Source organism: Xiphias gladius, chromosome 8 (genome assembly GCF_016859285.1).
Source record: "Xiphias gladius isolate SHS-SW01 ecotype Sanya breed wild chromosome 8, ASM1685928v1, whole genome shotgun sequence".
In the NCBI taxonomy this organism is placed as follows: Eukaryota; Metazoa; Chordata; class Actinopteri; order Istiophoriformes; family Xiphiidae; genus Xiphias; species Xiphias gladius.
The window spans coordinates 23,150,475-23,163,888 of NC_053407.1; the positions used below are offsets into that span (position 1 = coordinate 23,150,475).

Below are 13,414 nucleotides of genomic sequence, written 5' to 3' on the forward strand. Positions count from 1 at the left end.
CTCTTTATTAAGAAAGAAGCCATTAGAAAAGCAGTTATTTATTCCCATGTCAATGGTGCATTACAATATCAGATACATAGTTTCACCATCCGTCTCTCCTCACTTACACAACCTTGACAAAAAGACACATTTAACTTTGGTGAGGAAGAGATGGACCGTGTGATGGTTGGCAGGAGGGCGGAAAACGGCCTGGGGAATTGCTTAATACCATTTATCCAAAGCTGAAACACAACACAAAACAGGACAACACAAACGCTCATACAATAAAAGATTACACACACACACACACACATTCTACAACATGTTAAGTAACTCTGACTGACTCTCATCCACTACCCCACAGCCTCACATGCACACACACATACAGTACACGAACATAAAACAAGGGCGACATGAACCCACGACAGAACTGGAATTCAGGCCAAATGGACGTCATGCCAACACCGCTTGTGTCAACTATCGTATAGGATCATTGTACTGACATTACAGAGGTCAGCCTCCTCCCATTACTGTTCCATGACCAAAGGCAGATGAGAGGGTGTATATGCGTATATGCAAAGACTTTTTCTCGTACAATCTTGACAGTCCTGATGAGGCAGATTAACTGGGTTACTGAGTAATAATAATAATAATAATACACAACAATTACCAATAACTGAGAATATTTTTCTGAACTTTAAGTCTGATTGTGTCTTATTCGGTCATGAGTGTTCTAGGTCTGACCCAAATGCCTCGAGGTTTCTACTGTAATCAATGTCAGTATTCAGATTTTTTATTACAACAAAAATCCCAAATAGCCCATAAAATTAGAAGGAGTAATCCAACATTATGCTTTATGCATCAACGGTAATTATTATTAGTTATTCTCAGACAAGGACATTTAATCTAAGTGATACTTTTGTGCGTCACAGCTGTCATCTAATGTTACCAGGACTGACACTGGGACAGTGACACGTGACCACGTGACAGGCTCACATGTTACAACTACACTAGCAAGATGTTGAAAAAGTCACGCACCTGGAATAACATCCAAATTTGTGAAGATGAGGCCCAGAAAGTCGACTGCCAGATAAGCCAAAGGAAACTGGCATATCAAAAAATTTTACGATGTTTGGACAAACACCTGAAAACTGTGAGTAACAGTTTAGCCATCTTGCAACTGCTAGAATTTTCTTTTTTCTATTAAGGCTGATGTTGGTATAATGTTGAATGTTGGGTAATAACGTCTGAAGCTTCAAAGCCCGAGAGTGTTAAAAGCTGTATAGAAACTGCCACATTTTCAGGTTGATTTAAAAGATAACTTCTCAATTGATGCGAATAATCTCTAGATTTCCCCTTTTCTTTTCCATCACCACTCACTCACACATACAGTACATGGAGATATCCGGGCACATGTTTGAACAACATACCTGTTAAATATGTCATGTGATATATTTTTTCGACCTCAGGAGATTGACAACAACGGTTGCAAAGGAAACAGTGCAAAAGAAGGCTGAATTTCTTAGCCGGATTTGGAGAAGCCTTTGAAACAGAAAAGGCCTTCCGATGGACATTGCCACGGATTTGATCAAGAAATGTCGACTTCAGTTCATCCAGCTAATGTTGCAAGGAGGGGCTTTACCACTGCGCCCTTTGGCATTTCATAGGTCACATCTGATAGATGCACCTATAATGACTCCTTCCTTGACATCTGTGATAACCTGTTGTTTTACAGCCCTACGGCTTTCGTTCAGTTGTGATAGTACTGATACATAGATGGACAAAATATCCACAACTGTGTAAACTTCACATCAGAGCTGCTGCTCTGATGCGAATGTTTATGTAACAGCATGCTGACATGATGGAGTTGTATCAACTCCTGACATTCATACTCCGAATGCTGTTTTGGCCGATACATTTAGCTGAACACCAGCGAATTCACAGTGCAGAGAAAGGTCTCTTGCTTCAGTAGCTGCTCGTCCTTCAGTTTTTTTTCCCTTCAGTGACTAAAAATAAATAAATAAATAAAACTAAACACAGAACCAACAGAACCACACCAACATAGGCCCAAAGCCAAATTCAAAAACACCTCAAGTAACACCATCTTTGTCCTTTACTGCCTCTTAAAAAAAACAGCCTTGGGTTGTTCTTCAACGTGACTGGTAAACAATTAACTGAAAGATTATTGGGCGACCACATGTGAAGGCCGAGCCTGGTATTTCTAACGCTTTTAGGGGTTATCATTACTCACAAGTGTGACTTCAATGTTATACTTCCAAATGTAATTTATTGTCTTGAAACTGGTTAATGTGTAGTTAGAACGCTGTTTGTGGTTCTTGGCTTGTCTGTGCTTGAGGGTGGGTGACTTTGAAAGGAAGCAACTGATGGATCTTGAGAGAATTTGGGAGAGAAAGCAATAGTAAGTAAAACACCCTGTAGGTGGAGAAGACAAGACAGACCAGTTAATGTAGATAACCTGGCCACAGGTTTAATCCTCACAGTAATGTCCTTCAACAGCTATATCTTGAATTGCTCAGTCACCAATCCTTACATTGGTCTACTATTCTCCACCGTCTAACGTGAAATCTAAAGACAGAACCACTTGCTTGACTGTATCATTTGCGTGTGTGATTCCTCGTCTCACCTTGCAGCCCTCGCAGGCGTGGACTCCGTAGTGGTAGCCCGAGGCGCGGTCAGCACAGACTCGACACTCCAGATTGAGCGATGAGGAGGAAGATGAGAAATCCTCCTGGCCCGCTGCCAACCCGTAAACAACTGATGAGGGGCTGGACGCTGGCGTCAGGGCATCTACAAAACACAGGCACACGGTGGGTTAAACGCGCACAAATCCCAAGGCAACCACTACACTGATAGCCAATTAAAAGACGGGCCTGGCGATACTGTATATTTTTCTTATTGTCAACAAATACCATGAGAAGACCAAAACCAGCAATGAATTCATCAAACTAACAAGTGATGTCTGTGTAGCCAAAACCTGATACAGCTTATTCCTCTACCATAGACTTCCAATGTTGCTGAAGGACTATAAAAAACACATCAGTGAGCCACACAATTGCATTGGGTAACGCATTCCTTCCTTACCATGGGCATGGGTGCTGTATTTTATTTTGTGTCAGTCCAACAAAGACCAACCTGCTGCTGTAAATACTCAGTAGGGCACCAAATTTGATACTGAAAATAGTCCCCAACAAAAGTACTATTTATTTCCTTTTGAGCAACATTTGTCCTTTTACAAAACATACGCATAAAATCCACTTCTTCCACAGTTGTGCATAGGGCAGACCTAGGAGAAAAAAAAAACCCTGCTCAAGAGCACCTCAGCAGCTGTTTTTGCGAAAAGGCTCATTTGTATACTCAGACTTTCACCAATTAGTTTGGCCTCTCTGATGTTACCAATGTTGCCACCTGCAACTGCACATTCAATTATATGAAACAATGTCTGTTATGTCTCCACACACCATATAATCATATCTGATTTGAAAGTGGGCACAGACTCACGGCATTTCAACACACCTCCATTGAAGTCATTATGTACGTATCATTTCCATTGTCGCTTCCGTAATAATCATTCTCATCATCCTGTATTTAGAGAATGTGCACCCTCGTGAGAACTGCATACTTATGCTGTGTGTGGAAAACTGCTACAAGTGTTCTTTATAAAGTACTGATATTCCTCACAACCTTACAGGGGCATAGATTATAACTAACGGGACACTGCATGTCCTGCAGACTAAAGGGATCAGTATCCTTCAAATAAAGTGCTTGTCAGATTATCAAACAGTGCCTGAAAACCCCTTCCGCGAAACATTTCTGCTATCAGAGTGGCGGTGGGGACTGTCTGATAATTTTTGAAACTGACAATCTGACAATTACGACCACTTCATGCTGGACAGGTGTGCAGAGGTGAGACAGTATGCAGGATTTAAATTTCACTCTGATGCTCTCTTTTTTCATTCTACACACCAACTAATTACAGCATTTTTGACTGCAACACAATGAAGCCTTTGAGGAGAGACTGTCCAAAAGTTTGCACCGTTTGTATGATTCATCACACCTCACCCATCTCTGTGGGGTTGGTAAAACCTCTCTTGCCTTAAGACATGGTTGGATGATACCCCAACCTTACTTTCCATTTCTGGATAAGTTATAGTCTACATAGGTCACAAATTGTCACCACAATCAGTTAACTAATTGGGTCATTATTTTGAGATAACTGAAGGAGAATAAGAAGCTGCAATCATGGCTGCCTTTATGAATGCGTCTTTACGGTGTAGTCTCATTTCCCTGCGGCAAAGAACTAGTGACTTTAAGTGAAGTTCAAGCTCTTTGCCCCAACAAAAACAGTCTGTTCCATCAAAGTGACTATTTATTCAGAGATATTAGCACGCTCGCTGTAGTGTGTTGCCTGCCACAAGCACAACAGTGTTGGAGTAGTATTACTGATCTTCCTCGTGGAAGACAGGTCACGGGATATGCCATAGGTTGCCAACAGTTTTCTATTTCCACCTTGTGAAGGGAACATGGTCAATAGAACTAGCTTGATACACAAATAGCAAAGATGAAACGGTACAAAACAGTGGCGATAAGTCAAGCCACATGAGTTTGTCAAGAGATGCCAGAACGGGGATAAGCAGCATTTGGCAGCTGACGTGGAGCTGTGCTCCTGCCTGGTGCAAGTGCACATGTTTTGACTGAGCGTGGACAAGGAAGGCATGTCACTGTTTCTCCTGTTCCTGTCTCTCACTGTTAGTACTTGTAAACACCCATAAATCCTAAACACCCTCTCACTGACTTTCCATGACATTATCAAATGTTTCTGTGATGTCTTCTCCCAGTGCTTCCCTCTCCTTTCTTCTTTCTTTGTCTCCCTCTCTCACACCCTCTATTCGTCCATTAAATGTTTATCTTTCTAGACTATTCACTGCTTGTTCACTTGTTGCATAATTTGGTAGTAGCATAAATTTCCCAGATGCCCATGTGATTTCTCTTCAGGAGGAAACATAGCAGCAAAGTGGATGTTTCCTGAGAGGTGGTGCATGGTGGCTGAGGAATGTGTGAATTCCTCATTGGTTATGGAGCTAGGAGAAGGGCTGGAGGAGGACAGAGAGGTAAAGTAAGAGCGTAGAGAAAAATAAGAGGTAGAAAAGAGAGGAAAAAAAAGGAGAAATAAGGAGAAAATACAGAAGGAAATGGGCATTTAAATGCATCATGACACTCAATAAGTCAGAGACAGAGAAGGACAAATCAAAAAAGATCAAGGAACTATTGCCCAAAGGCATGAAAACGTAGCTCAGTCAGGCAATCTGAGTAAAAAAAGGGCTGTCAAAGGATTGTAGCACAGCCTTGTTGTGAGTTAAGCTAACGTGTACGTCCACTCTGAACATTCAGTTGGACCAATTTAGGGATCAAGTGGCTAAACTGAGAGACCCCTGCTCTGACAAAAACAACAATGGCAAGGTAATTACGCTGAGCCACTAGGGACACTCTGAAAACCGTGAAATGACAGTGCAGAAGCAGCCCCTGCATTTACATCTCACCGTATTATTAATGAACAGATTTCAATTTAATGTCATTAAGATCGTTTTCACCTAGGACAGTTGAACCTTCTGAGCCATTGCTGGAGGACTGGTATTCAGGGACATCAAAGGAGCTGAGGGCATCGCTGTCGATGGACTGGGAGATGTCCTGTAGCTCCTCCATGCCGCTCATGAAGTCATCATCGGCGCAGAGGGGGCTGTCCAGCACCGAGTCCTCCAGGGGAGATGGGGGATGGTAGTGGCTCTCCATGTCGACCATCGTGGTGGAAGAGCAGGCTGCTGGCACTCTCACTCATCAGACTAGAGACAGAGGACAGTGGGAGGGTGGAGGGCGAAAAAAAGACAGAGGTCAAAGAGGTGACATGGAGACTCAGGCAGGCAGACAGAGGGAGACAATAGTAATAATAATTCTTTTGTAAGGTCACCTTTGTGATGTTGTTAATGTTCATCATGTTTACCATCTTAGTTTAGCATGTTGGCATGCTAACATTTTCAAATTAGCAATAAAAATAAAATCCATGTCATTGGGCCTACATGTATTTCTTCATAAAACAAAGTTTTTGGCAAAGTTTAAAGTATTTAACAAATTTTAACTAGCGCTAAATGTAAAGTCAGGGGGAAGGGAAAAATGTTTCATCCTGAGGGGGAGGTAAACATTTGCAAAAAATGTCATGGTAATTCGTCTCAGATTTGTTTAGACATTTCAGTCAAAACCACAAATGTCAACTTTATGGTGGTACTACAGGAAAAGCAAAGGGATCTACACAGTCATTAGTATTCATCAGCATGGGACCATGAGTGTCTGTACCAAATTTTCTGCCAATCCAACAAGTAGATGTTGAGATATTTTACTAGATAAGTGAAAATTTTGCTGGTGGCACTAGAAGAAAAGTTAGGGCATCACCGCAGTTGTTTGGAGCCATCCTCTGGGCACCATGAATGTCTTTTCAAAGCTTCTTGGCAATCCATTCAATATTTGTTGAAATACTGATAACATCACTATCAACATCAACACCACAGAGTACTACTGCTTTATCTTTCAGTGCATATGATTAAACACAACATTGGCTAATACATTTAGGCCTAATTAGTAGTGCTGATGCAACATGTGGCCATCCGCACAAACAGGTGATGTGCGCTGTGGGTCAGCAGGCAATGACGGAATGAAGGGCATGGAGTATCTTATGACACAACAAAGGCCCCTCCACTCCGCTGAGCTATTCACTCCAAATACAGTAACCTTATCCTCACAAACCTTGTTGTGCTGCAGGAAAAAAAAGACAGAGGACAGAGAGGAACAGTGAAGCACAGAGACATGTAGAGTAATGAATGTAGGTCAATGGGCTGGCTTTGTCGTGCTGTGACAGGAAGGCTGGGTCGGGGGTTGGCTAGAAGAGACATGACAGACTGGCTTGTACAGTAGATGGGTGAGATTTTGCTGAATTGCACGGGGGGAACTGGGAGGAGCTATCAGCTACACATACAAATGCACTAAGAAGAGAGCTTGCCCTGTTGGCTTTGCCTAAGACTGGCAAAAGGAATGGAACATTATATTGTATATTCAAACTTCATACATACACGTGTAAACTGGGTCAATCTTCAGAAAGCCCTTTCCATCAGGCCCCACTAAGAACATCAAAGTCGGGGTGTGGGGGGTACAGCTGCAAGATAGCAGCTGTTGGTTGTTTTCAACCATTCCGCACCTTAACACGCCTTTAGTTTAACCTTAACTTGCCCTATACTGTGTAAGGTACCATAGACTATTTTAAACTAGAGACTGACTGCATGCACAAAAAGTTTCTGCCCTCAGTGCTCCCTGTGAGTCTATTTAAAAGGCCAGAAATGAATGGTATTCCACTGAAGCAGCTATGGAAGGCACATATCATTTGCATACAGTTTCCACTTGAGTGCAGTAGGCAAATCAAATAGATAACCCTGATTCTATTTGTTATGTGACTGTTAATAATAATATAAAATATTATTAAAACATTGAGGTACGGAACTTATACTTTTTTGGGAGAAAGTAACATCCTGATGTCTTTTGAAAAATTGATAATGTAATGGTAGGTTGTTCATTAGCAAATGCATGAATACAAGCTTTTTAAGTCTGGAGCCATTGGGAGGGACAGAACAGTCAAATAAGTGAAATTTCTGCATTAGTTTTCACGTTTAATACGGGGTCAAGACTCAGAGAAAAAAAAAAAAAATCACAAAGCAATGAACTTAATTTTATGATCAAGATTCACATCCCCGAGAAACTACACTGAATCGGATTGTGAAGACCCTGAAGATTCCCAGCCGTTAAAAACACTACATGAAGAGAAGCTTGGCACGTGAGCAGGCATTTTCAACGAGGTACTCACTCTACAATATACTTGTAATTCTGAATGAGAGCAGGATTAGCTCTGCTAGGATAAAGCAAACCTCTTTAGCATTCAGCCTCTAGCTCCTGACCCTCAGGTCTTCCTTCAGAGGACATCCTGTTTCATACACTCACTTCACTCAGCACCGTGGCATTATAATACTGCTTCGGGACGAAAATAAAGAAGCTTCTTGGATACAGCTTGACTAACATCCATCCTGTCTATTCAGGTAAACCATTCAAGAACTTTGTTTTCCTGAGGTTAGTAAAGACTTATTATACATACATATTTGCACTCGAAATCGGTCGGAAAGTGGACTATATATCCAGGCTTGGTGTCAAAACATACCATGCGTGACTTTCTATTTAAATAACATACATGACACAAGTTCTTTTCTGAACTCATGGCCCCCATACCAGCAGCTATGAAGTGGTGGACCGAGCTAACCTCATGTTGCCACCAACATACGACATGAGAATGTAAACACACAGAGGTGCTTAGCTTCAGACTGCAGAGGTCTAGTGGATTGAGATAGATAAAAAACAGAGAGAGACACGGGAGGGTGGAGAGGAATGTCAGTTAGGCTACATTACAGAGTCATTATCAGCAATGTGTGCGACAGAATGAGCAAGTGAGGCAGAGAGAGAAAGAAAACAGCGGTTCCTACGGTAACAGCAAACCTTTGTCCCATAGGTCAAGACCTCTCTTGTGCTCACTCAACCAAGTCCGCTGAGGGCACTGTGCACACTGAGTGGAAGATGAACAAGGTCGTACGTGTTTATGTGTGTGTGTTACGGTTGGGGTTAGGGTCCAAAGGAGGAGGATGGGGGTTACACTGACAAAAGACCGCAAACCAAGAGCCATCGGGGTCGCCATGACAATGCCATGGCAATGCTGACACACGGCTCACACTTTGAAATTAGCGATGGAAAGTGGTCAGCGGGCATGTGAAGACAGCTACAACCTGCTACCACTGGAATTCAGTCTCTCATAAAAATCAATAAATCCCATCATGGTTTGCTGCAAAAATAGGTTAAAATCTGTGTTATTAAGTCTTAACCAGTGGTCACAGGGCCAGATGTATGAGCAGAGCATAAATAATCCATACAGTCCAATGGATTTCTGCAAAGCGTGGTCACCCAGCCCCCCACATTATGCTCATCCTTCGCAGTCAAGACCCACATTAGACAGACAGGCCATGAAGCAGCTACTAAGCTCTGGCTGAGGCAGATAAACATGCTCTGAACATGACCCAGGCATGTAGACAGCCTCCGACTCTCCCAGAAAGGCCATAGAGCAAAATGAGGTTAGTTAACGCAGCTATCTCCGATTTTCAAGAAACTGATCTAAAAATCACCTACACTGTTGACTTTCTCAGTAGTCATATCCATCATTCAAGAAGTAGTGTACTTAAAGGGTATCATGCTATCTGATCCTGCGGCATACATACATCCACACACATGGATATCTGGCCATAGCTAATTGCTGGGAGGATATAATCACTCAGGTCTCCATGACTAACTATTGTCTTTTGTCTATTGTCCAATAAAGCTTTATGTTTCCAAATCCAACAAGGATAAGGAGCAAAGAGTGTGGTGGCAAGAAAACACAGATAAAGCTGGAAGCAGACCAAGACATTCGGGTTTGTCTTGCAAAAGGGTGGAAAAAAACATTACTGAAAGCACTGTAGTACTTACAAGTATAGGAGACCGTACCTTGGGAGTGAGATAGATGAGAGATAAATGTATCATTTATTACTTATCTGTTCTGTTAATAATAAAACCAGGACTGCTACCAAGACTGTTGTTAAGTATAGTTAATAAAATATGAAAACCCAATAATTATCCCAAGTAAACAAAACACTCCCATCTTACCTTCCTCATCCAAAAACTTAAGGTATTCCATGCAACTTTGATCCCTAACAACATGACATCCAGTTCTTTCTAAGACTTTTTTGTGATCATTCAGTGTGTGTGTGTGTGTGTGTTTGTGTGTGCGAGAGGGAGTTAATGTTTAATCCACCTATCCTGTGGTCTGAGTGCTAACAGGCCTGTAGGAAGAAGGGCCCTAGAGGGCATAACGGTGGTCTTGGAGTAGGAATATGGGCTGATGGGGCTGCCCCGCCTGCACCGCCTGTCCATTTGTTTGAAGAGTTCACTCTATGAGCTCAGCCTGGACCGTGCCCGCAGTGTAAACACTCGAGTGAACCCTTATCACTCAGGGCTGATATGCTTGCCGGCGCCCTCTTATCGTTACGGAGATTGACCAAAGTACAGGCTGGGGAAGTGACTTACATTGGACTTCAGCTGTAGTCTGTGACAAATGAGCCATATGCTAACAGTTCAATCATCAAGCTAGCAGGTCACTTACCTTATCACGTCGGGTCAGTGACAGTTAAATGTACAGCACACAGCAAATTTTGGCTGCTATTTTTAGATTTGAAGGTCCATACCAGAGTCTCTGCAAATTTTAGCTCCCCAACTATAAATCATGTATATTTAACATTTTCGACGACCGATTTCAAATGCATGCTATGAAGTTTTAGATTCTTAGATGTATTATTCCCATATTTCCAGACATCCACTGGTTTTTCTACTTGTTTTTATAAAAGAATGAAGATCTATTGTTTGCTGTCAGCATATTCAACACCCACCCGCTGCACTGAGTTGAGAAATAAAACATTAAGTTACATAAACCCCAGTGGACTCTGACTTCTGCATTGACAGCGTGTTCAGTGTCAAAATAATAATTGCCCACACACGCTAACAAGACAAGAGCGCATAAAATCTGACCATAAAACACTGCAGGAGGTGCAATGTGACAGTGTATCATGTTACCTCAAAGGTTTATGGTGACCTGACCTTTCACAATGGCTGTTAAAAGCACAACATTACATGGTGGAAAGTGTGCCTGCATGTGTGCGTGTGAGTTGTGGAGTCAGAACAAAGTGAAAAGTTGTGGTGATGTCCTCCATATGAAGAAAAACTTGTGAAGTAGAAGCAATCATTAGCTGTGATTGTCAGTTTTAGGGGAAACAGGTGTCAACATAGAAAATGTCAAAAATCTGAATTTAGACAGACTAGTGCATTGCCCATTCAAAATGTGCTTGTTATCTCATTAATAGTTAAATATTTTATTCAATCATTTAATCATCATCATTTAATTTCCAAGTCACTGCTATGTTATTAATGATATTAATAGAATATTTGTCAGATACCTGATCAGAAATACTGGAGTTTGTTTGAAAGCGGTGTTGTTGCACACCTCCACAAAGGCCAAATATTGATGAAAATGTCAAAAGATGTCCTATCTCGCAATCTTAAGGAACGTAATAACAAATTCCTGGATCTGTCCCTTTAACTGGACCCACATCAAAATTTAACGGGTTCTTCCCTGGCCCATGCCCCATCCCTCCACCAAGTTTGGTGCATATTGGTTTAACATAACCTCCTTGACAGACGTAATAAATCTGATTTTATTCTTTGTTTGGCTCAAAGGAACATGAAAAAGTAGGAAAAGATAGTGGATTTGAGCAAGTGGTAATGATATACTAGGAACTAGAATGGCGCTCAGTAGAGCATATACCTCTGCCAAGGCCAATGTCAAAGAACATACACCAGACTTCAGAGAAAAAAATTCAAATTCATAGTAAATGATCCGGATCTCTCCCAAAATGTAATCGGTTCTTCCCTGGCCCATGCCTCATCCCTTGACCAAGTTTGGTGCAAATCGGTTCAGTGCTTGTTGCGTAATTCCGCTGACAAAAAAACTAACAAACAGACGGGTGAAAACATACCGTCCTTGGCGGAGGTAATAATACTTTAGTTATTTTTTTCTGCTTTGGATGGAGACTGATGTGTCAGCAGTAGTAAGGATATGTGGAGAAATGAAACAACTGCTGTGTAACCTTGACCTGAGGTACAGCCACAGCTTAACTACTCATCCCAGTGTGTTAGATGTAGTTGCAACTGAACCAATGGCCGGCTCCACCCTCGCTGTTTCCAGCTGCTAAAATCACCAATAGCTAACGACGCTGTCCTTAAGCAACACCTCCATTCTGTGCCAAGTGCTGGCTCCTGGCTGCCACTTTGTACATATTTCCAAATCAGTTACAATGATCAAGAAGGCCACCATTTCAAAACCTCCCTGCAGTACCTCCAAACTGTAAATTTCACAGTGGAGAAACTGCTGCAATCTTTTCCAGCTGCGTTTATCACTTGACAGATTTAGGGCTGGGGTAACAAGACAGCAAGCAGCACTTGCATGTATTAAACTGGAGCAACAAGATTATAAAGTGGCTTTATGAGTGACCTTAACTTACACTTTTATGACCTATGCTTTCATCGTGCTGGGTTTATTGTGTTTATTAAATGTTACTCATTTTCCCCCTTTTACATTCTTGTGGTGATACAGAGAAACTTTGCTGGATGGCAGAACTTTACAATACTGTGCAAAAATATATCACAAGATTGCAGTATTTTCTGCTAAATATGAACTGCAACACATGTAGACATGGCTTTGTCTGCATAATGTATATGCAGTGCTTTTAGAGTTAAAGAAATCAAATTCTTGTGCTCAAACATTTTGTAGGTTTGGATACAGAGACAGGCAAGTTTGAATATTATGTATAGTACAAGCGTAATCCACACATCAGTACAAGCAAATACTGAGGAAGTGGTATGGTGTTCATTCTCCTCCGAAGATGAAATACTGCATGTGTGATCAGCACAATGTACATACGGTATCATGGCTAGTGCCAAAGAGAAGGGAATGTTCAAGTGAGTCTGTACCTCTCTACCAGCTGCTCTGTCCCTTGAGGCTCTGCCAAGATACAATACCTTCATCCCTTGGCAACACAGGGACACAAGGACACAAGGACAGCAGACAAAGCTCTGAGTCTGTAGAATTTGACTGACCACCTTAAGCGCAGTGCCGCCAAGATATATAAAACCTTGTACATGCTTTGTCCAGACTTCGGGGGACAATACCTGTGCTACAACAATACAGGGGGATTTAAATTCCCCCCTGAATTTATAAAGTATAATGTTTATTATGTGCAAAAATCACTCTGGGAAAATTCTTATCATACTATGGTTTACAACTAAAACTATTTAATTGATCAGAGGAAACCTGATCAACAACAACAGTGGAAAAAACGTATTGTAACGTATATCTATCAACCAAAAAATATCAAACTTTTGCTGGCTCCAGCTTCATATTATAGTAAATTGAGGTCTTTGGGTTTTGGATTGCTGGACTGGTGCAACTTGAAATTTTAGTAGGTAAATGACTGATCATAACAATAATTTTCAGATTAATCAACATTGAAAAGGATCACTAGTTGCATCTCCACTACAATAAGCCATCAGAAAGGGCAGCCTTCTACCTTCTCTCAGGCTATGTTCATCTTTCTCTAAAGCAATTTTTGCACTAAGGCATGCTCAAGAATTTTCCAAAGTTGTTTTGAGGGAGTTCCTGCATTACTGAGAAACAATAGAGGTGGGGATGCCAGAG

The 13,414-nt window shown here is 41.5% G+C and overlaps 1 protein-coding gene across 8 annotated transcripts in view; it reads right to left on the reverse strand.

The window, feature by feature from the left end:
- Nucleotides 1-13,414, reverse strand: part of pparab (peroxisome proliferator-activated receptor alpha b) — a 31,165-nt gene that overhangs the window by 11,605 nt on the left and 6,146 nt on the right. For 5 of the 8 annotated variants that reach the window (XM_040132366.1, XM_040132367.1, XM_040132372.1 and 2 more), the window contains exons 2-3: nucleotides 5,589-5,837; nucleotides 2,624-2,787 (exon numbers count right to left, since the gene is read on the reverse strand). In XM_040132366.1, the coding sequence (XP_039988300.1) occupies nucleotides 2,624-2,787; nucleotides 5,589-5,796 (372 nt within the window). In that variant the 5' untranslated portion in view covers nucleotides 5,797-5,837. Of the gene's footprint in view, nucleotides 1-2,623; nucleotides 2,788-5,588; nucleotides 5,838-9,774; nucleotides 9,857-10,270; nucleotides 10,796-13,414 lie in introns of those variants that run through there. The other 3 variants (XM_040132370.1, XM_040132368.1, XM_040132373.1) reach the window with 3 other exon arrangements.